The sequence below is a fragment of the Plasmodium gallinaceum genome (genome assembly GCF_900005855.1).
Source record: "Plasmodium gallinaceum strain 8A genome assembly, contig: PGAL8A_v1_152, whole genome shotgun sequence".
Lineage (NCBI taxonomy): Eukaryota > Apicomplexa > Aconoidasida > Haemosporida > Plasmodiidae > Plasmodium > Plasmodium gallinaceum.
This window is the reverse complement of record NW_021628316.1, coordinates 629,769-654,246: the sequence shown is the minus strand read 5'-3', so window position 1 is coordinate 654,246 and position 24,478 is coordinate 629,769. Positions and strand designations below refer to the sequence as shown.

Genomic DNA, 24,478 nt, shown 5'->3' with positions numbered 1-24,478 from the left:
TAAAAAAAAAAAAAAAAAAAAAAGTAAATTAAAAAGTTCGTAAGTATAAGAAAAATATTTACTATATTCATCATGTACAATTTTTAAAAAAAATTACTTCTATATTATTTTTTAAGTTAATATTTTCTGCTATTAGATTTTCTGATTGCAACAGTTCTTTATTTCTACTTTTTATCATTTTTTTATATGTTTTAGATAAATTTTTTAAATCCTTAAAAAAAAAAATATTTCAAATAATATTTTATATATAACAAGAAGTTTTTTCTATTTTGTAAATAATAATATTTACTTCTACTCTTTCATTTAATGTAGAAATTTCTTCTTTTAAATCTAAATTTTCATTTTTTATTTTATATATATTGTCTTCAAGTTTTTCTCTTTCTTTAAGAATTTCTGTTGTTTTATTTTCTATTTCTATATATGCACATTCTAAATTCTTATTTGATATAAAAATAAATATATATATATATATATATATGTCTTTTTTTATATTATTTTTTCTTTTTTTTTCTTTTTATTTTGAAGAACCTCTAATTTTTTCTTAAGAGCTTCTGTTTCTTTTTTAAGAATTTTTTTTTCATAATTAGATTTATTCTTTCAACATATATAAACACATATATGTATATATAAAAAAAAAAAAAAATAAGACAATTCACTATAATATTTAATTTTTAACAAAAATATATACTATTATATATACATATATTTTTTTAAATTTGTATTAATTTTTAACCAAAAGATTTTTGTATTTCTCTTCTAAAATTAAATGTTCCATATTTATAAATAGTTCATCGCTATATATATATATATATATATATATATATATATATATATATATATATCTAAAAAGAGAAAAATTATAAATTTTTTTTTATTTTTTCAAATTTATATCTTATAATCATAATATTACTCTTTTAATTAAAAAATTATTAAATAATTTACATTTTAGATATTTGAACATGTGTTAATGATATCTATAAATTCTAAGTAAATATATATTTTTTTTTTATATTCATTTTTTTTTACTTTCTTTGTATATTTACTGAATTATAATTTTTTAATTTTAGTAAATAACATTAATGAGTTAAACTATCTAATTATCTAAACTTTAATTTTTAATTTCAAAATAATTTATTGTATTATAAAAATTCATGATGGCATAAATATATATTTCGTTATTAAAATACATAATAAAGTAATAATCTACATATTTTTATAATATATTTTTCTTAAATAATATAGATATTAAATAGTTCATCTGTGTTAATATAATATTTAAAGTACTTAATTAAAAACATAAAATTTATTTTAAAAATGTATTATGTAAATTCAAACTATAAGAATCAAGAAACATATAAATTAAGCTTTATAAATATTACCTATTCTTTTATCTTATTTTTTAATACAAGAAGTAATCTTTATAAATTTTAAAATGGTTAAAATTCATTTTTCAATAAATATATAAGTTAAAAAGGTTGAGACTTTTAGAGAATTTTAAAAAATGATGTTTCGTTATATATATAATTTTATTTTTTAGTACTATGGGTTTTTCAAAATAAGAATGAAAATTCAAGGAAAACAAAACATTTTCTGTTAAATGTGTATGTTAAAAATGAAATATATAGATATAATGACTATAAAATTTTACTTTAAGAAGTATATGTATTATCATAATAACTAAATAAAATTTTCTATTAAAAACATTGTGAAATTTTAACTAAAGTCCCTTTTTATTATTATCTTTTTTTTTTTTTTTTTTTTTTTATCTATGAACAAATGAACAATAAAGAGAAAGACATAAATTATTATAGTTTTTTTAAAATTTATTTTTTTAATTTTGTCTTCTGTGCAAATTTCCCTAAAAAAAATTTACCTTATACAAACAATATGTAAATTATTTAATATTCATTATTTTTATAAAACTGTGTAGTAAAAAAAAAAAAAAATATATATCTTATAAATTTAGAAATATAAATATATGTATAAATGTATACATTTATATATGTTGATTTGTTATTATATTTGAATGTAAAATAAAATTTTGACAAAATATTTTAATATCAACAAAGTTAAAATAATAAGAATTTTATTAATAAATTTTTCAAACATAAGTAATTTAAGTTTTTATTTACAACTTTCTTAAATTAATGGCAAAAAGTTATTAAGAGAACAAATATAAAAAATAAATGAGCAAATTCAGTTGGAAAAGCATATAAAAAAGATAATAGAAAAAAAATAGTTTGTGAACAAATTTCATATTTAATTTAAAAAATAAAAAGCATAATACAAAATATTAACAGAAAAAAAAGTAAAATATAAAAATATTTAAATAAAAATATATTACAAAAATATAAAATAAAAGAATAATAGAAAAATATAATAAAAAGATGTAAAAAAAAAAAAAAAAAAAAAAAAAAAAAAAAAAAAAAAAAAAAAAAAAAAAAAATACATAATAAAATAAAATAATATGTAACTCAAAAAATTACCTCAAGAAGAAGAAAAAGTTAATAAAAGGAGAATATTTATGTCAATTTTTTTTTTTTTTTAAAATGCATATAGAAGAGATAATTTTAGATGGGTTCAAAAGTTATCCTACTAAAACAGTAATAGGGCCATTTCATCCTCAATTCAATGCAATAACTGGTTTAAATGGAAGCGGTAAGTCTAATGTTTTAGATGCAATATGTTTTGTAATGGGAATTAACAATCTAAATTTAATTCGAGTAAATAGACTGGATGAATTAATTTATAAACAAGGTCAAGCTGGAATAACAAAAGGAAGTGTTACCATTAAATTTAACAATGAAGAAAAGCCTAGTCCTCTACAAGAACCATATAGAGATATGAAAAATATTACTATCACTAGACAAATAGTATTAGGAGGAAGAAATAGATACCTTTTAAATAGTCATAATGCAAAACCAAAAGATATAAGCGACTTTTTTCAATCGTTAAAATTAAATATTAATAATCCACATTTTTTAATTATGCAAGGAAAAATCACAAAAGTTATTAACATGAAACCCATAGAACTTCTTGGTTTAATTGAAGAATCAAGTGGTACAAAACTTTATGAAGTTAAAAGAACTAATGCAATTAAGTTAATGATAAAAAAGGATCAGAAACTAAATGAAATAAATAAAGTACTAGTAGAAGAAATAGAGCCTACTCTAGTAAAATTAAAAAAAGAAAAAGAAGAATATAACAAATTTGTGAGTAATAATGAAGAAATTGAAAAATATGAAAAAGTTGAAATTGCATATAAATATTATGTAGCTAAAAATATGATGGAAAAATGTCAAGAAAAAATTGAAGATTCTAAAAATGAACAAAAAAATTTAGAAAAAGATATAAAAGATATTGAAAAAGAAATAAATAAATATAAAAAAGAAAGGGAAAAAATTGTTAGTGAAACTACTATAGCAAATGAACCTATGAAGCTTCTTATAGAAGAAAAAGAACAATTAGAAAAAAAAATTTCTAGTTTGAAATCAGAAGCTAAAATAGAAAATAAAGAAAAGGAAAAAGAGAAGAAGAAAAAAGAAGATATAAAAAAAGAAATAAAGCATATAGAAAAGAAATTAGATGATTATCAAAAAAATGATGAAAAAAATAATAAAAATTTAAAATCTTATGAAGATCTAAAGAAGAAAATTGATGTCTTAAAAGAAGAGTTAAATGAGAAACAACGTACATTTAATTGTCTTTTAAGTGGAGGAATTAATAACAATCAATACACTGGTTCTTTTAGAGAACAGTTAAAAAATTATAAAACAGATTTAAGCAAAACAGAAACTCAGATAAACAATTTATTACAAAATAGTAAACATCTTGAAAAAGAAATTATAACTTTAAAAGAACAAAGAAAGAAATTTGAAAAGGAGTTTAACGAAATAAATAAAGAAAAAGAAATGGAAGAAAAAAAAAAAATATTATGTGAAAAAGAAATTAATAAATTAAATGAGAAATATAATAATTTTGTAGAGTTAGATAAATTACAAGAGGAGAAAAATATACTAACAAATGAAATAGAAAAGATAAAACAAGAATTAATAGTATTGAAAAATATTGTCAATAATATTAAAATAGAATATAAGATACCTAGTAATATGAAACCAACTGATATATTAGGACAAATATATGAATTAATTAAAATTAAAAAGGAATATGGAAATACTGCATTAGCAGTTCATTTGATATTAGGAGGAAAGTTATCATATTTACTTGTATTAAATAAAGAAAATAGTAAAAAATTGTTTGAATACAATAACTTTTCTAAGAGTAGTAAAAGAGTCACATTGTTGCCTTTAGATGATTGTATAATTTCTAGAGATTTAAATGAAAAAAATATTGAAGAATGCAGAAAATTCGTGGGATTAGATGAAAAAGACAAAAAAAAAGTTATTTATTTTTTAGATATAATGGAATATGATAAAAAATTAGAAAAACTTATTAAATATTTATTTAATGGTACTTTAATATGTTCAAATGTTGATTTATGTAAAAAAATTACGTATAATACAAATAGAAAATTATCTTATCCTACTATTACTTTAGAGGGAGATAAATTCGATACATCGGGAAGTATGTCAGGTGGGTCTAATAAAAATGTAAATTTATTTTTATTAAATTATGAAAAATATGAAAATAAAAAGAAAGAATTTAATGAAAAAGAAAAACAATTAAAAATTATTAATGAAAAATTAATCGTTTTAGAAAAAGAAGAAGAAAAAAGAAAAAAATTTTCGAAAGAATTACAAATTTATACAAACAATTTAAGTAATATTGAAAATAGAATAGAAACGAGCAAATATGGAAATATGAATCAAAAAATAGAAGAGCATAAAGAAGAAATAGAAAAAGGAAGAAAAGAATTAACTGAATTATATGAAAAACAAAAAAAATTAACCGAAGTTATACGAAAAATTGAAAAAGATATATCAGAATATGAAACAAATAAAGATAAAAAAGAAGATGATTTAAAAAAAAGTATAAAAAAGTTAAAAAATAAAATAAAAGAATTAGAATTAGAAGAACATAAAAAAAAAGAAGAGGTAGATGATGTCTTTTTACAGATAGAAAATTATAAAAAACAAATGGAAAAGGAAAATAATGATTTAAATAGTGTTGATGAAACTATTAAGGAAATAGAAAAAAAAATAGAAGAAATAGAAAATAATATTAATATTACAAAGGAGGATTTAAAAAAGGTAGAAGCAAAAATAATAGAACTTCAGGCAAGCTTTAGTTCATATGAAAGTGAAATTAAACATATAATAAAGACAATCGAAGATTTAGAAAAAAAAAAGAGTGAAGATATGTTAGATTTAAAAAAATTAGAAAATAGCTTAATTGATTTACAAAGAGAATTAAAGACAGCTAGTGACACAGTCAAATATTTAAATAAAACTCATGTATGGATAGAATCATATGAACCATTATTTAATAAAAAATATACTCCTTATGATTTTGAAAATTTTAGGCATGATGTTATAAAAAAAAAAATACAAGCATTACAAAATGAACAAAATAAATTATCTATAAATATTAATAGAAAAGCAATACAAATGTATGAACAAGTGCAAGTAGATTATAAAGATTTAATAACTAAAAAATCTCAAGTAGAAGAAGATAAGAAAAAAATACAGGAAGTTATAGCTGATCTTGACATAAAAAAAAGTGAAAGTTTATTAGCAATGTATCAACAAATTAATGAATATTTTCAAGCAATTTTTTCTACTCTTCTTAATAATGCGCAAGCTAAATTATGTGTTATAGATGGAAACTTATCCAATGGAATAGAAATGAAAGTAAAAAAAAAAAAAAAATAAAATAAAATAAAATAAAATAATAATAAAATTATAATAATAGCACTAATAATAAAAACAACAATAATTATATATTTATATGAAAATTAAATATTATAGATTTCTATTTTTATATTACATATTTATTTTTTTTTCTTATCTACTTTTATATTTTATTTGATGTTTATATAGATTAGGCAATTTTTTCCTTTATTTTATTATTTTATTTTTTTTTTTTTTCTTTTATTCTTTATATAATTTTTTAGATTGCATTTAACAATAATTGGAAAGAATCTCTAACTGAATTAAGTGGGGGGCAAAGAAGCCTTTTAGCACTTTCTTTAATTTTAGCATTATTGAAAGTTAGAACAGTTCCAATGTATATTTTAGATGAAATTGATGCAGCTTTAGATTTAAATCATACTCAGAACATTGGAGATATGATAAGAACACAATTTCCTCATTCTCAATTTATTATTGTTTCGTTAAAAGAAGGCATGTTTTCACACGCTGATGTTTTATTTAAAATGAGATTTATTGATGGTATTTCTACAGTTAATAGACATTCTCTAGATATTAGACAAAATACAAATAAAAAAGAAAGTAATGAAGTTAAAAGAAGAAGAGTTACAATTCATGAAAAAGAGTCTGATGAAGATTAATATTTTCATGGATATAAATTTTTTTCTTTATGAAAATATCTATATTTACCATTTTTATATACCCCTTTTAGAATTATAGGGATAGTTTCTTTTTTATATTTTACTTTATATATTTAGCTATTGCATTATGAAAAAAACAATTTTTTTTTAAAAATATTTCTTTATATTTATTTTAAAATATAGCTAAAAAATAAAAAAAATATCGAAAAATTATAGAAGAAAATTTATAATACAAAAAAAACTAATTTTTTATTTTTTTTCAGTTTTTATAAAATGTGCAAACTATATACATATATATATATATCTTCAAAGAAGGTTAAGGTTTTTTACTAGCATGATATATTTAAATACACATAAAAAACATTTTTTATAAAATTAATACTGAAGCAAAAAATAAATATTAAATAGAAAATGATTAAATAAAAATAAAACAATGATGATAAAATAATAACATATATATTGACAATAAATGTAACAAATGTAGTAACATTAAAAAAGTAAATGAATGAGCAAAATAATGATAATTAAAGTAAAAAAAAAAATGGTAAGTTAATAAAAAAGAATTAATAATTAACACAGTTATTAACATTAACAATTTAAATTATATATTTTAGTAATGAAGTAGCATTAACACTAAAGAGAATACAAGTAATTTTAATAATTATTTATAAAAGTATAGAAATAATAATAATAATAATATATTTTTATTTCATTAATATATGTTTTTTAATATTAATTAAAATAAAAAATTAAAATTAATTTATTATGAAATCCAAAAGAGATAAAAAAAAAAAAAAAAAGCCTAATAAATTTATATTATTCATTATATTATTTCTACCTAAAAATATGAGTATATATATATATATATATATATATATATATATATATATATATATATAAATATATATATGTGTTTATTTATCTCTGTTATATTTATTAATTTAACATAATATTGGCAACACTTTGTATAATATCTTCAATTAAAATATTTTTCATCATATCTGATATAGATTGTAATTCAAAATATGTAGATATTCTATTTTTTACATCAAATTCATCTATATAAAAAATATCATCATATTTATTAGTAAAAATAATTTTTTTATTTTCCAGATCTACTGCCAAATATTGCTTTGTTTTTGAATTCAAAATATGTACATAAGACTTTTTTATTTCTTTATTATACTTTCGACATCTTTCTATTATGAAATGAGCATTTAAAAATTGTTCAATACTTTCATTTTTAATATGAACAGCAATTAAATTATCATTAGAGTTATATGAAAAGTAGCTTCCTATTAAGTTTTTATCCATTTTATTAAGATCACTTATTTCATCTTTTGGTAAGGATCCTCTATATTGAAATGCAACTAAATGTGCTAACTTATTTTTATGTTTCATATTTTTGTTCTCTGTAATGTTTTGATTATCTTTTAGACTATTTTCATTTTTACAGTCAAAATTGTTTGGATATTTTTTATCATCATTACTTTTGATAGATAAGTTTCTTTTTGAGATATCTATATAATTTTTAATAATTGTATTATCATTATCATCACTATATTTTACTTCTTCGTTGTTAAAATGATTCGTATTTTTGTTATCTAAATTATTATTAGTAGTATCTAATTTAATAACATTAGAATTTTCTGAAACGAAATTATCAACGCTCGATATATTACTTTCCATTAAGCAATCTTCTATATTAGTAGAATTACTTAATATTGTTTCATTTTTATTTAAATTGCTTAAAAGTTTTTGATTTTCTATTAAATTAGTTGGTTCACTTTTAGATTCTAAACATTTTTTTTTAATTTCTTCTTTTATTTTTAATGGATTAATGTCTTTTATTTCATTTATTAGAATATCCTTATTTTCTTCATTATTATTTAAAGAGATGTCCCTTTCTTCTTCCTTTTTTATAGTATCTTTATTTTCTTCATAATTATTTAAAAAATTCTTTTTTTCTGTCTTATGTTCTGAAAAATTATTATTTTCTTCTTTAGTCTCATTAAGTTTCATAAAATTTCTAGAAAACCTTTTTGATAAATTTATATCTTTATTTTTTTTTTCTCCTTGTTCATGTATAGGAAAATCATTTTCATTTTTATCACTATTCCAGTAAAATAGGTCATTGAAATAGTCAACGAAATAACTCCAAATTGAATTTTTATTTTGTTCATTTAATTTTGCTTCCTCTTGATATAAATAATAATTATATTTATAATTTTTATCCAATAAAGAAATGTTAAAAAATCCTATATCTTTACCAACTACAACTTTTTCAGCTTCTTCAATAAAATGTTGTTCTACATCAAAATAAATATCATAATTTGCAACTTTAATAGCATATGTTCTAACTTCATCTTTTAATATTTTATTTATAATTTGTATTTGTTTTAATTTACTTACTAAATTATCATTTAATATAAATTTACTCATTATTTCTCTCATTATATCTGAAGAATTTAATGATAAAAGAATGATTTCCTCATTTTTTTCATTTTCTTTGTTATGATATATATTTTGAAAACTATTATACATATATTCAACACATAGAAATTTTTTGAATATAATATCCTCTTTGTTTTCTGCTTTTTTAATATCTTCATAATATTTTAAAAAATTGTCAATATATTCATCTTGAAAAAATAAATATATACAACCTCTTAAAAATTTCTCTAACAAAACTTTTTCATTCGAAAAGTTATCTATATTATTTAAAATTTTATATTTTTTTAATAATTTATGATAAAAATCGAAAAAAAATCCATATTTTGGTAAATTATCATTATTCTGTACCTCAGATGATATATTTTTATTATACAAATTTGATTCTGAAATAGGAAAAATTTTTTGCTCGTTAGTTGATTTATATATTGATAAATCCGATGATTCAGAAGTACTAAATTTTAAAATTTCATTTTCATTTTTATTTTCTGTTAATAATTTAAAAAATTTATTATTTTTATTATTTTCAAATCCATTTTTGTCATTAATACTATTAATTTTAAAATACTGTATATCAGTTAACCTATTATTGTTTTTATCACTTTTTCTATTATTAAAGTTATCATTTATATTATTTTCATTAAGTAAGCCACTTTTTGTACATTCATTTTTTATTCCTTTTATTTTATTTTGATTTGCTTGAAAATTTTTTATATTAGAATGTGCTCTTTTAAATGCTTCTCTTTCATTCCACACAAATTCTAATTTTTTTTCTGAAATGTAAAGCATTAAAATGTATTTTTCTTCCTTGTCTAAATTGTCTACATTTAAACCTAATTTTTCAAAATTTATTTGATATATGTCAAAACATTCAAAATTTACACTATCTATATCTATATTGTTATTTAAAGCTAACTTAGATTTGATAACATCCAATTTACTTGCTATATTAATATCTTCGTCGTTTTTTTTATTTACATAATTTTCATTGTTATTTAAACTAGGATTACATGTATCTCTATCATTTTTTCCCATATTACCATATATTATAATATCATCAATTGAATTTTTTTTTTCGAGAATAATATCATTCTTTCTTTTATAACTAGTTGAATCACTTTCACATCTTTTCACTCGTATTTTTTTTTTTTTTTTGTAAGATGGAAATTTTTTATTTGAAATTTCTACGATATTATAATTTTCACTATTCCATATTACTGTTTCATCATTAGCTTCATCTGAATATTTATGAGAATCATACTTTACCTCATTCAAAATAGATGATACCTCATTATTATTCCAAAATGACTCTAATTCATTGTTTTTTACTTCATCTATTTCTGAATCATCATATATTTTTATATCCATTAACTCTTTTGAATAATTAGAGTTGGATTTTTTTAATTCTTTATCTTTCATTGAATCTTTCTTTTTTAGTTTTCCATTAGTATGAACTACATTTTTGTTTAATTCTTTTTTTTGCTCGTTGGTATCACTTTCAATTGGAAAATCATAAATAATATTTAAGTTTTCCATATCTTCTTTTTCATGTTTGTTAAAAATTATGCTATCGCTTTCATCAATACTATTTTCATTTTTATAAGTAAGATTTTTTACATTTTTTTCTCTTTCTTCTAGTTTTGTAAAATCGTTTGATAAAATAGAAGAATTACCAGAAAATAATTCTATTTCTGAATCTAGATTTTCTTTTTCTTTTTCATTTTTTTTTTCTGAAATAATTTTTCCTTTTATTTTTATATTATTATTTGATGTTTTATCTTCTTTTTTTTCCATATTTTGCTCTATAAGATGTATCTTTTTTTGAACTTTATCATTCGTGTCACTTTCATTTATAAAAATTTTTTGTATCATGATTTCTTCAGATGATTTATTTTTTAAATCATCGGAATTTGTTGTATTACTGTGTAAAATTTTTTTTTTATTATTTTTTATTTTATCACTATTAAATATATTTTCTTTTTTTGCATTTTTAGAAAAATTTTTGAAACTTGTTATAATTTCACTATTTTTTTCTCTTGAATTTAATACATTTAATTCATTATTTATTTTATATGATTTAAAACATTGAGTAGTATTTTCTTTTTGTATATTTATCTTATTTTTTTCAATATCATAATTATTTTTAATATCTAAATTATTATTAGCATAAACTTCATATGAACTATCTGTATTTTTTTTTTTTTTTTTTTTTTTTAAACGGTAATAATACAAGTGACCATTTCGTGCGCTATTTGTTTTTTCTTTTATTTGATCTTTTTTAATATTTTCTTTATTTTTTATTTTACTATAATTTTTAACTATAGTATTATGTGTGTTTTCATATTTTTTAATCGTAATAGAATTTTTTTTATTCTTATTTTTTTTTATTAGTGCGTTACTTTGTTTTTTTTCTTCCGTATATGTATACACATCATTTTGCATATTTTCATTATTTTTTATATTTTCATCATTTTGTCTATTATTTTCATTCTTTATATTAATGTCATATTTATTTTTGATTTCCTTCATTTCTCTGTCTTTACTATCATTAATTAATTCACTAAATGATAATTTTTTTTCTATATCTTCATTTTTCATAGTTATATTATTTGAATTTTGTTTATAATATAATATCTCATTTATGTTTTTTGTTATTTTCATACCATTATTATTTACTTTATTTGTGACTTTAAACTTCTCATTAAAACCATTTTTCTTTTCAGTGTTTGGTATATAATTTATCTCCTCATTAAAAGAACAAGGAGATGAATTATTTTTTTTTAAGATTTTATCTTTTTTTTTAGATAATCCATTTTTTTCGCTATGTATTATATTATTATTACCTGAACTATATATATCTTTTTCATTGAACTTTAATATGTCTACAGATTCTTCACTATAAGTTGATAAATTATTCTTTTCACTATTATTACTTTTTTCGGTATATAATATATTTTTTTCACTAGTTTTGATAATATTTTTGCAATTATTTATATATTTTGTAGGTTGATCACAAAGTTCATATGGATTTTCATTTATTATCTGTGAATTAGACTTGTTAATTTCGTTACTAAACACATTATTTTTAACTTCATTAACTTCTTTATTATGACTTTCTTTTTTATATTTTTCCTGCATCTTTACAATTATTTGTTTTATTCCTTTTCTCAAAGAAAGTTGTTTTTATATATATAACATAATATGTTATTATAATGAATTATTTATTATATAGAAAATAATGTAGTAAATCAATAGTTGTAATTTACATAAAGAAAAATGTTTTTTTATATTATCATTTTATTTTATACTTAAGAGTAATCCATTTTTTCATAGTTACATGAAATAGCAACATCGAATAAAATGGTTCAAAAAAAACAAATAGTATTTTTATTTATAAAGGTAATATAAATAAATAAAGTATCATAAATTTCACTTCAAAACTTAAATATTTTTTTTAATATATATATAAAAAAATATATATATTATGTTAAAAGTATTAAAATAAAAGTCTATGACGAAAGTAGTAAATATGAATATCTAAAATTAAAACAAATATTAAAAACTGAAACTAGATATAATTAAATTTTATTTTAAATATTAATGCTCTAAAAATTAAGAAAATATGAAAAAAAAAAACGGTACATATTTAAATGAACTTTAAGCAAATAAATAGGAGATAAAATAAATAATAAATTGCATCTTAAGAAATTATATAATTAGTTTTATATTCATGATATAAATTGTTTTTTATTGATAAAATGTGTTTAATTTTTTCATTTTTTATATATTTAACTTTTTTTATTTTTTACTTTTTTTTTTTTTTGGGGGGGGAAGGGAAAGAAACCACTTAAATTTTATAAAATAATTAAGACACTAAAAATTATCTTTAGTATAAATATTTAAGGGAATATTTACATCTTCTAATAGTTTTTAATTTTCAAAAAAAAAATAGGATAGTTTTCAGTTGTAAAAGTTTCAATTTTTTTTAAGATAATTATTATTTATGAATTTCAAACAATTAAAAAAGTATAAATTAATATTTTTTATATTTCAAATTTTTTTTTTTGTTTTATTCTAGTAGGAACATTCCAATAATTAATAATATAATATTTTTTATTAAATTTTTATAAATATTTTTTATGTATGTATGAGAAATTATTTATTCGCTGTTACAACGAAATAAAAAAATGTGGAAAGAACAATTCATTAGCTTTCTGTTACAAAAAGTAAATAATGTGCACTTGCCATTATCTACAAAAAAAAAAAAAAAAATAAATAAAATAAAATAATAAATTCTTACTTCAAAAACTATATAAAATCGGTGAACATTCTTTTCATATTATATTATTTTTTTACATAAAACTGAGAATAATTTGTAACATTTAAAAAACATTAAAAAAAATTTCCATTGATATAGATATTTTGATATACATGTATACAAAAATTTTTGGCTAGCTAAAAAAAAAAAAATGTTACAAAATTTCTCTTGAATATATTTAAAAACACATTTTTAAACTTTACAAAGAGGAAGAGAGAAAAATAAAAATAAAATGGATATTTTCACTATTTTTACATAATAGCATAAATAGTAAAATATACAAGTTCCATTAAATTTTTAATAACAAGGAAAAGAATTACAAAGGAAGTATTTTTATTTTTATAAAAAAAAAAAGAAAAAAAAAAAAAAAGACATACTCTATAAGTATTATATATTATTATTAATTTTATTAATTTAAAAATGTTCTTAAAAATAATATCATTAAAGAAATAATAAAAAAGGAAATAAATCATTGTATATATATTTGTATAAAAAAAAAAAAAAAAATTAACATTTGAGAGAGCATAGCATGCACTTTTTTTCATATTTTGACACTATGAAAGTTAAAACAGATTAAAAAAAATAAACAAAAAAAAAAAAAAATCAAATAAAAAATTTTCTTTACTAAAAAATATAAAAAAGTTTATAGATTAATAAACAAATACATATTTTAATATAATAATAAAATGAAAGAAAGTTATATATTTTGTTGTATATTACTTTTAAGTTTTAATGCTTAGTTTCCTTTTTTCTTCAAAAGAATTATTTCAAGTTTTATATTATCGTATTTGGTTATATAATTTGTTAACATAATTATATAGATTTGTGGTTATTTCTTCGTCCTTCATGTTAGGATATACATCAAAAAGATCTTCTCCTAAATTTAAACTCACAGAAGTGTAAGAGCATGATCTTGTTTTCTCAATTTCGTCAATATCAATTGTGTTTGGTGGAGGGCATATATTGTATGTATATAATGCTAATCCTACGAAATGAGTTTTTACTTTTGATCTTTTTGCAAAAATATTAAATGTTTGTATTATCTTTGGATCAAAAGGAGAAATTTTAATATTACCGTCAGAACTTTTCCTATCCCTTCCCCCACTTGGTGCTAACCATATAATCTGTTTGCCTTCATTAAGTAAATTTTTTAAAGCATTCAGAGATTTGTGATTAAATAAAATTTTTTCCTCTTTTAAATGAGGAGGGTTTTCAATGTACTTTTTAGAATAAATACAAAGTAAATTAGCCGCAACACTAAAAGGTCTAGATAGAGGATCTACTCTTATCTTATGGCCACCAATAAAAATCATATTTCTTGAAATATTTTGAGAACCATGAATATCAAAAAAATATTTTATTATATTTGCATCTGCTTCTATATGATGATTTCCAAATATAATTGTATTATGGCCTTCTTCTTTCCATTTTTCTATTTTTTTAATATTTTCAATACCCATAAATTTAGAATTTTTTTCATCTATTAATTGAGACCAAAATTTTAATGACCATTCATACAAGCTCTCATCATATTTGTGAACATTGGGAAAAGAATAATATCTATATTTTTTAAATACCTCAATATATTTTAAAAATATCTCCAAAAATACTTGTGGTGAGCATGATTTATATTTTTTAATCTCTTCTTTATATTTTTCTAAAAAACCCTCAAATGTATTAATGTTATCTATATTGTCACTATTTTCTTTTTTTAATAATTCCAATTTATCATAAATTATTTTATAAGCTTCTTCATATGAGTTGTCATTTAGAATATTGCTTACTTTGACATTATTAGTTTTTAAATCTGATAAATATGCTTTTACATGTCCATTTTTGTTAAAACTTTTTGTCATATATTGAAAATCATTATTTTTTAAATAAAAGGGTTTTTTTTTCAGATTTTCAACATATATTATCTCCAAAATAAGAAAAATCAGAATAGCTAACATATGATTGTTAATTTTTATCATTGTTTAGTATATATAAAGAAAAAAGAAAATAAAAGTTATAATAACAAGGTACATTTATTTCTCATATAAAATTTTTGTTACAGAAATTTTTTAATATTTTGAAATATGTATATAAATATTAACTTTTTTTTTCAATAAAGTTATTTTGTAAGAATTTCTTTCTTTTTAATATCCGTTATTTCCATTTTCTTTTTCTCTTTTTTTCTACGTTTTAATTTTATCTAAATTTTTCAATGCATCTCTATTTTTTTTTTTTTTTTTATTGATATATTTTTTTATTTTTAGTGCTGTTATTACTCTCTCTTTTTTTTATTATTAATTTAATGCTATTATTTATTTTATTTTGTATTTTATTTTTTATAAACTTGTTTTATATATTATTTTAATTTAATTGAATTTTTTTTTTTTTTTTAATTTTCTTTATACAGTTATGTAAATAAATGTTTATTTTATAAAATAGATAACTTTTGGCATTATTTCGATGTTTCTCAGTGGAATGTAAACTTTATTATTTTTTAAATATTTTTTTTAATTTAAGAATCTAAATACTTAAAATACTTGTAGATATTTCATTATGGTTCCTTAGGATCTTAAATAATAAAGTTTTGTTTAATTTTTTTTTTTTTTTTTTTTATATATATATAATTAACTACTTTTAATTCTATATTAATGAGAAGGAAAAATAAAGAAGAAAAGAAAAAATATGTTTTGATGTAAAAAATAATTATAATAAAATTTTTTGATTATATTATTTGCAAAGTTTTTTTTTTGAATATTTTTTATTGAAAAAAACAGGTGAAGCTGTGTATTAAAAAAAATAATATTAATAAAGAGGAAAAAAGTGATTATGTGAAAAATATATATTTTTTTTTTTTTTATTTGATAATTCAATAGTTTATAATATGTCCACATCTTATATTTATGAAAGGAATGCATTCAGAATAAATTGATGAAAACAAAATTACATATTTTTAAATTGATGATAGATATAACATTTTAAGAATTAAAATTTAATTTTTTTTAAAAAAATTTTTTTTATTCAAATCAAAATTAATGAGAGAAAAAATTTAATACAATAGTATAAATTCAGAAACAATAATTTTATACCACTTAAAATTAAAAGAGATACAAATTGTATTGTTACAACACAATAAAATTGAAGAAAAACACTATATATATATTGATACCACTATTTTTTTTTTAATTTTATATATAGAGAAAAGAAGGAAGAAGAAAAAGTAGTTAATTTTTAAATCATGAATTTAGCAATTCTATTTTTAATATTACTATTTAGTATAGAATATAGTAATACATATAAGTTAAATAATAACAAAATATCTTTTAATTATATGTTTGGTAATAAAAATTATATAAAAAACCGAAAAAATTATTTTTGTTCTAAATTCTTAAGTGGGTTAATTAATTATAATAAAGAATCATGCTTTTTTATAAATAAAAAATATTTACCTAACGTAAATGCCTACTGTAACAAAAAAAGGTTTTTCAGTTCTAAAGAAAAAAATAAATTATTTTATACTATAACATTAAGAACTAATGAAGGAGAAAAGAAAATTGAATGTAATGAAGATGAATATATATTAGATGCAAGCGAAAGGCAAAATGTTGAGTTACCATACAGTTGTAGAGGTGGAAGTTGTTCAACATGTGCAGCTAAATTAATTGAAGGAAAAGTTGATAATGATGAACAAAGTTATTTAGATGAAGAACAGTTAAAACAAAATTACATTCTTTTGTGTACGTGTTATCCTAAATCAGATTGTGTTATAGAAACACATAAAGAAGATGAGCTGCATGATATATAAATTTTTTCATGTCTATTTTATTTTCCGAATACCATAAATTATTATATGATTAAAAAAAAAAAAACAGGATAAGATTCAATGAAAAAGTTACATATATATATATATTAAGAAGACCTAATTTTGTGTTTTATTTAAATTCATTTCTTTTTAATGAAACGAAATAAAAAGATATAGAATGAAATACAATAAAATAAAACATTTGGATTTATATGCATCTGTCTAAATAAATTATGTGAAAATATATTTTCTAATGTTTGTTTTATTCTTATTTTTTTTAAAAATTCGTATTATCATTTTAATGCAAAAGTCATTTAGTTTTTAAGAATAAAGTTCATTTCACAAGTAATTTTCATAATAATATAATAATAATAACTCATACATACTTATAAAATGAATCATTATAATATAGATATAATTAAGCAAATGTGCACTTTATGCGCACGTTATTTTTAATTATTTAAAATAATTTTTAAATATATAATTTTTTTTTATATATTATTATGGGATAATAAAATACAATCAAAAAAAAATTCATATTTTCCAAAAAATAATTACATTATGTATTATTATCTTTAAAAAGTATTTTTAATGTAAAAATTTGTGTAAGTGATATTGTTTTATTATTTTATTTTTTTTTTTTTATTTTTCTTAAACTTACTATATTTAAACTAAACTTTTAAAATATTTATTAAAAAACTTCCTTTTTTTAAAAAATAGAAAAATATAAAATTTTTTCCATATAAAAAAAAAAAAAAATAACATAATTATTTTAAATCTAAAGATTGTTTTATATATATAGTTTATTTTGTGAGTTCTATAAAATACTTTTCTGAATACAGTAATATTTGAAATATATATACATTCAGAAATGAATAAAAAATACAAACATAAATAAAAAAAAAAAAACTAGAAATTTAAAAAAATAGATATTTGGATTGAGGGAAGTAAATTTTGAAAAAGATGAAAATGAAAATTTAAAAAATAAAGGAATTGTAAAGCTAAAATAATTGTAATAATATGGTAAAACAGAAAAAAAAAAAAAAAAAAAAAAAATTCAACTTTATTTGTACATTTTCAATATATTATTTATTTAGATTTTGTCTAATTTTTTTTAATTGTATATTTAAATGTTTATTAAACTAGAAAAATATAAGAGAGAAAAAAAAATATATATATAAATATATATTTACATACATTTATATATAACAGTGGATGAATGTGCACATAAAAATGCCTATAAATTTATGTTGTTTTTGTTCTATACATATTTTTTATGATTTTAAATAAAAAAATAGTATTAGTTTCCTATTAATTTTTATTACAACATAGAACAAAGAAAAAAAAAAATAGATTTTTAATAGATTTTACAGTTTATTTTTATTTTTTTTTGAAATAAAAATATAAATTTTACTTATTTAAAAAAAAATTGAAAGAAATGAAAATAAGTACAACATGCATAAAATAATATCTATAATAATATATATTATTATATAGATAAAAGAATAAAAAGTAGTGATTTTTTATTTCTCTTTTTCTATTTTATTTATTTTTTTTTTTTAAATTTATGGTTTAATTTATTTATATATAAAATATTTTCAAAATTTCTTCTTATCAATTCTATGTCTTTTAATTTCTTATCTATAATAAAAATTAGAACAGCATAGCTTTATTTATAAGAATAATAAAAAAAAAAAGATTTTAATAAAATTAGTATTTTTATTTTTTATATGATTGTAAAATTTAGTTATAATTAACATTTTTATATTTATAAAACTTTTAGTAATTAATAATATTTCTTATAATATTTCTTATAATATTTTAATATATATATATATGTAACTATAGATTTGAACCCATTTTTATTCTATTTATTTTTTTTATTTTTACGTAAATTATATATTTAAATTCAAACTAATTAATAAATTAAATTATCTTTTTTTTTTTTTATGAATATATCTTTTTTTTAATATTTAATAATTTTAGAAAATGAGTTCTTTTAAATTCTTATCAACAAGAGTAGCTGCTTTTATATTGTATTTGATACCACTAATATACTCCTTCTTAGTGTTGTTTTTTGGCTTTATTGAATATAAACAAAAGAGAACTTATAATTTATTAATTTTATGTTTGTTATATGGAATAGTAATAATTTTGATTTGCTCTGTAGGATGTCACGGAGTAATAAAAGAAAATGCTACATCAATAAGATCGACAGTAGTTCTATTAATAGTAAATAATATCATAATGACTATATTAATAACATTCTTATTAATAGATATATTAAACTTTCCTCATATAGTAACTATTCATAAAGCTTCTAAATTTTTGCAATTCATAGTACAAAATAAAAAGGTAGGCTTGCTTTTTTGCTCCTTAGTATATTTATTAATATTTTTTTCTTTTTGCTTTATGTGGACAGTTGGAGATTATCTGGCTCATTTAGATGCAAAGTTATGTTTAGATGACTTACGAATATCACATGATATCATTAAGAGCAAAAAAAAAAAAAATAGTTCAAGAAATAAAGATACAGATGAAAGCGAATTTTTAATAAAAGTTTAAAAAAATGAAAATAATATATATTTAAAAATAGAACATACTTTTTTTATGTTTTGATTTTTTTGTATTAATTAAAATTATATATTATTTTTTATTCTCAACTATTAAGCATATTTAAAATGATATATTTGTAATCATTTTAAATAAATTTCTGAAATGTTAATCATTTTCTCCATATAAAATTTATAAATCTGTTATTTGTATTTAACTTTAGATTAATATTTTCATTTTTACTCTTTTTTATTAAATTTAAGCATTTTTTTTTTTTTTTTTTTTTAATAGAATATTTCAATGTAGAGATTATAGCTTTTTTGTTTTTGTTTTTGGTTTTTTTCTTTTTTTTTATACTTCTTTTTTTGTTTTTATTTTTTTGTTCCATAAATTATTCCTTTAAATGTTTTAAGAAAATTCTAAATTTTATTTTTAATTATATATATGTGTATATAATTTTTAAAAATATATATAATTATGTTGTTTTAATTTGTCTTGTTATGTTTTTCTCAGAAACAATCCACTTTTTCTTTTTTAGCTTTTTTTTTTTTCTTTTTTTTTTTAATTATATTTTAACCAAAATAATCATTACTGAATTTTTTTTTTTTTTTGTTTTCTATACTATTTTGTTATATATAATATTTAAATTAAAAAAATTTATAAGTATAGAATATACTGATTGAATTTAGAACAGTTACACATAACATTTTATTTAATATTTATTTGGAAATCTAATTATATTTTAATTATATTATTTTATTTTATTTGATTATTTGTTTATTTATTTCATACTACTATATTTTTCTTCTTCATATTTTTATATATATCTATTATTGGCAACATAAACTTCAATTTTTTTTCATATGAAATATACTAATGTAACAAACAAAGCAATTGAAAAAAAAAAATATGATCTTTTAAAAGATGCATGCTATATTTATTTTTTTTTAATTATGAAATTTCGTTATTATATTTTTTTTTTTGTTTTAAAAAAAAAAATTTACGAATAAAAGATGAATAATAAAGAAAAGGAAATATAACCCTTTTTTTTTTTTTAAATAATATTTGAATATTCTTATTATGTTTTAATAATAATTTGACTTTTTCATTTTTGGTTAATATTTTATAATATTAATTTAATTTACTTTTTAAAATACTTCACAAAAAAAAGTAAACATAAAAAACAATCAATTTTTAAAAATGTAGAAACATCTTGAACATAATAATTTACATTAACTAATACATTATTTATTTATATAAGGAATATTTTATTTTTCCTTTTTTTTTCATTTTTTTTTTTTTAACTTTTTAAAAATGAAAAGTGAAAACAATTCTGTCGTTACAAATATATGTTCTTTATTTAATATTTTGCAAACAGTTAAAAGTAAGAAATGTATTTTAAATAGTTTAACAAAGTTATTTTTATTACTATATAATGAAAGAATTAGAAGAAAGTTATTATATAATTCAAATGAAGAAAACGATCATGATGATGTTGATGATATTAAGTTAAAAAGAATTCTTAAAAAAGATTCTGTTATTTTAGATACTTATAAAAATTCTTATACAGAATACGAAAAATGGTTAAATGAGTGTTTTGAAAAATTCTTAAAATTGTTATTTCAATTATTAAATCATGATGATGAAGTTTTTGTAAAAAAAAGTTTATCTCTTTTATTTGGTAGCTTACAGTGTGAATTAAAAATATATGAAAAAATATGTGAGAAATTAAAAAAAGATAATGATAATAATACTAACGAGAAAAATAATTATTCTGAGAAAGCATTTCCTTTTAAATTATATAGACGAATTATTTTTAATTTACTAAATATGAAGAATATGTCAGTAGATATAATAAAACACGTATGTAAAAGTTATATATGTTTATATTATGATTTAAATTATTTTTTCTTATCAATTTTCAAAATTTTGTGTATTGAAAAAAAAAAAAAAACAGAAGACATTATTAATGAAAACATTAGTTTTTCTGATGATCAAAAAAATTTTAAAAGTGAATCTAATGTAGATATAAAAGAAAGAAATGAATCTAATGAAATAATAAATGATAACTATAATATAAATCTTTTTATTTATAGTATTTTAATTAATTCAATTAAACCAGAAAAAAAAATAAAAAACTTTCATATCAAGAAAAGTAAATTTATGAAGCAAAGCCAAATAGATATGTTTTTTGATATAGATGATAAAGAGAAAATTATGAGGAGAAAAAGAAATTATATCGGAAAGCATAAAAAGAATGAACCACCTAAAAAGAAAGGTTTTTATAATTATGACAGTGATGATAGTATAATTCATTCTTCTTCAAGTGAAGATACTAACATTTCAAATGAGGATTTTTTAGATTACATAGATATAAATGATGATGCTAGCGATATCAATTTTTCAGATAATATAGAAGATTACGATATGGTAAAAAACGAAAATAAGAAAAACAAATATAAAATGAAAGAAAGAAAAAATAATTTATTTATAAATGTAAATATAGAAAATAAACTATATAGTCAATTGTATTCTAGTTGTTGGTTTTATTTTATAACAACCTATAAACATAATTATTCTATGACCTTGCAGTTGTTACATTCTATTCCTTTATTTGTATTCCCATATACAAATAACCCTTATTATTTAATTGATTATTTTAATTTCTCATTTTACTCTTCATCAAATTTATATATTTCTCTGGCGGCATTACCAGGTATTTTTCATATATTAACAGAATTAAATATTGGAGATTTATTAGAAGAAAGTAATTATTACAACTTGAATGATCAAAAAAAAACAAAGGAAGAAATTGATGAAGTCAAAATAAAAAAGGAGACAAACTATGAGGAGAATATCGTTAGCAATAACTCAATGAGTAATAAAGTTGATAATAATATAATGTATGAAGTAAATTTGCAAACAAAAATAGAAAAAAAAGATGATGTTGACATTTCATATGTTAACAGAAATTATAATGACTCAAATAAAATGTATCACATTGAAGAAATTGAAGTTACCAGTAATAATGATAGTGATCAAAAATGTAGAAATGATGAAAGTGAAAATAATAAGAAAAATTACAATTTAAATGAAAATAAAAATAACAATATAAATGATAATAACAATATAAATGATAATAACAATGATGATAATAACAATGATGATAATAACAATGATGATAATAATAAAATTGATGAAAACAAAAAGAATTGTGATAGTATCGTATCTGAAAATGATCAAAAATATTGTAACAAAGAAATAGACAATTATATTGGAATTGATAAAATTGATGATAGTGGCAGAATTAGATATAATAATGAAAAAGAAAATGAATATGTAAATAATAAAGCAGAAGAAAATGAATATGTAAATGATAATGAAAATAATAATGAAGAAGAAAATAAACATGAAAATGTTAATGAAAAAGAAAATGAATATGAAAATGATAATGAAAAAGAAAATGAACATGAAAATAGTAATGAAAAAAAAAATAAAAATGAATATGAAAATGAAAAAGAAAAAGAAAATGAACTTGAAAGTAATAATAAAGAAGAAAATAATAATGTAGATGAGACTGATAAAAGTAGTGAAAATAATAATGTAGATGATACTGATAAAAGTAGTGAAAATAATAATGTAGATGATATTGATAAAAGTAGTGAAAATGAATATGTAGATAATACTGATAAAAGTAGTGAAAATGAATATGAATATGAAAATGATAATAAAGAAGAAAATAAAAATGAAGAAAAAGAAGATGAAGAAAAAAATAAAAATGGCAATATTAAAAAGTTGAATAATAACATGTATACAGATTATTATAAGAGATTATTTGAGTTAATAATACCTGCTAGTTTTTATTATGATGATACATGCTTCTTAAAAATAATCTATTTATCTCTTAAAAATAAAATGATTCCTTTACATTATGTTATATCCTTTTTGAAAAAATTGCTTCGTGTTGGTTGTTTAACATCATTTAATATATGCATAAATATTTTAAGTGTAGTTTATGATATTTTAAATTATTTCAAAAAAGATTTATATGAATCAATGTTTATTTCAGCATCCTTGTTTATGAATATGGAAGTAAAAAATGATTTTTTTTGCTTCGAAGATCTCAATAAAAATTTTGATAAAAATAAAATTGTAGAAATTATAAAAATGAATTCAAAATTATTAAAAGACAATTATAATGTAGAAAAAGATTATTTAAAAAATTTAGATAATATAAAAATGGAAAATAATGACTGTTTTATTATACACAAAAAAATAAAAAAAGAGCCAATTGATGTAGATGAAATTTTAAGATATGAACTTAAGAAAAATGAAAATAGTAGTGATGTAATTAATGAGGAAACATATGATAATTTTAAGGAAGTTGAAGGAAATTTAGGATATAAAGGTGAGAAAAATTTATTTAGTTTACAAGATTGTCTACCAGATAAATATAAGATAGATATGAATGTTTTAAATAAAAAAGAGTTATATATGGCTAATCAAATTTTTTATGAAATAGTTTTATTGAACAATCATATGTGTGATAATTTAAGTTATTACTCTAATATGTATTACTATAGATTTAATAATAAATCACATAATAAAGAGCATGATTTTTATATTGATCCAAATAAAATTAATTGGATAACTGAAGAATCTCTTTTTTCTTTTTTAAAAAATTTTTTAAGCTTAAAAAAAAAAAAAGAAAAAGAAATATTACCTTCAAAAGAAAAAGAATTCTTAACAATGTTTATATAATTTTTTTTCAAAATTTTATGTAAAGAATATTCTTGTTTTAACTTTTGTAATAAACAAATGCTTTCAAATTATATGTATAGAACATAAATAATTATTTTTTAATTTTTAAGATTTTCTTTTTTTTTTAATATAT

At 18.0% G+C, this 24,478-nt stretch overlaps 7 protein-coding genes across 7 annotated transcripts in view; 4 read left to right on the top strand and 3 right to left on the bottom strand.

The window, feature by feature from the left end:
• Positions 1 to 775, bottom strand: part of PGAL8A_00514800 (conserved Plasmodium protein, unknown function) — a gene marked incomplete at both ends in the record, with an annotated part of 2,501 nt that extends 1,726 nt beyond the window's left edge. The window contains 4 exons of the mRNA XM_028673978.1: positions 98 to 211; positions 290 to 436; positions 529 to 594; positions 734 to 775. Coding sequence (XP_028530376.1) covers positions 98 to 211; positions 290 to 436; positions 529 to 594; positions 734 to 775 — 369 coding nt within the window. The remainder of the gene's footprint in view (positions 1 to 97; positions 212 to 289; positions 437 to 528; positions 595 to 733) is intronic.
• Positions 776 to 2,549: 1,774 nt separating this feature from the next.
• PGAL8A_00514700 (chromosome segregation protein, putative) lies at positions 2,550 to 6,469 on the top strand (the record flags this gene model as incomplete). Its single annotated transcript, XM_028673975.1, has 2 exons — positions 2,550 to 5,810; positions 6,074 to 6,469. The coding sequence occupies 2 exons, from the start codon at positions 2,550 to 2,552 to the stop codon at positions 6,467 to 6,469; spliced, it is 3,657 nt and encodes a 1,218-aa protein (XP_028530375.1).
• A 936-nt stretch (positions 6,470 to 7,405) lies between these two features.
• PGAL8A_00514600 (conserved Plasmodium protein, unknown function) lies at positions 7,406 to 12,058 on the bottom strand (the record flags this gene model as incomplete). The annotated part of the gene is made up of 1 exon (XM_028673974.1): positions 7,406 to 12,058. The coding sequence occupies one exon, from the start codon at positions 12,056 to 12,058 to the stop codon at positions 7,406 to 7,408; it is 4,653 nt and encodes a 1,550-aa protein (XP_028530374.1).
• Positions 12,059 to 14,017: 1,959 nt separating this feature from the next.
• On the bottom strand, positions 14,018 to 15,190 carry PGAL8A_00514500 (glycerol-3-phosphate 1-O-acyltransferase, putative; the record flags this gene model as incomplete). The annotated part of the gene is made up of 1 exon (XM_028673973.1): positions 14,018 to 15,190. One exon carries the CDS (start codon positions 15,188 to 15,190, stop codon positions 14,018 to 14,020), a length of 1,173 nt encoding a protein of 390 aa, XP_028530373.1.
• Positions 15,191 to 16,467: 1,277 nt separating this feature from the next.
• Positions 16,468 to 17,034, top strand: PGAL8A_00514400 (ferredoxin, putative; the record flags this gene model as incomplete). Its single annotated transcript, XM_028673972.1, has 1 exon — positions 16,468 to 17,034. One exon carries the CDS (start codon positions 16,468 to 16,470, stop codon positions 17,032 to 17,034), a length of 567 nt encoding a protein of 188 aa, XP_028530372.1.
• Positions 17,035 to 19,020: 1,986 nt separating this feature from the next.
• PGAL8A_00514300 (conserved Plasmodium protein, unknown function) lies at positions 19,021 to 19,596 on the top strand (the record flags this gene model as incomplete). The annotated part of the gene is made up of 1 exon (XM_028673971.1): positions 19,021 to 19,596. The coding sequence occupies one exon, from the start codon at positions 19,021 to 19,023 to the stop codon at positions 19,594 to 19,596; it is 576 nt and encodes a 191-aa protein (XP_028530371.1).
• A 1,302-nt stretch (positions 19,597 to 20,898) lies between these two features.
• On the top strand, positions 20,899 to 24,345 carry PGAL8A_00514200 (small ribosomal subunit nuclear export protein, putative; the record flags this gene model as incomplete). Its single annotated transcript, XM_028673970.1, has 1 exon — positions 20,899 to 24,345. One exon carries the CDS (start codon positions 20,899 to 20,901, stop codon positions 24,343 to 24,345), a length of 3,447 nt encoding a protein of 1,148 aa, XP_028530370.1.
• Positions 24,346 to 24,478: the final 133 nt, after the last annotated feature.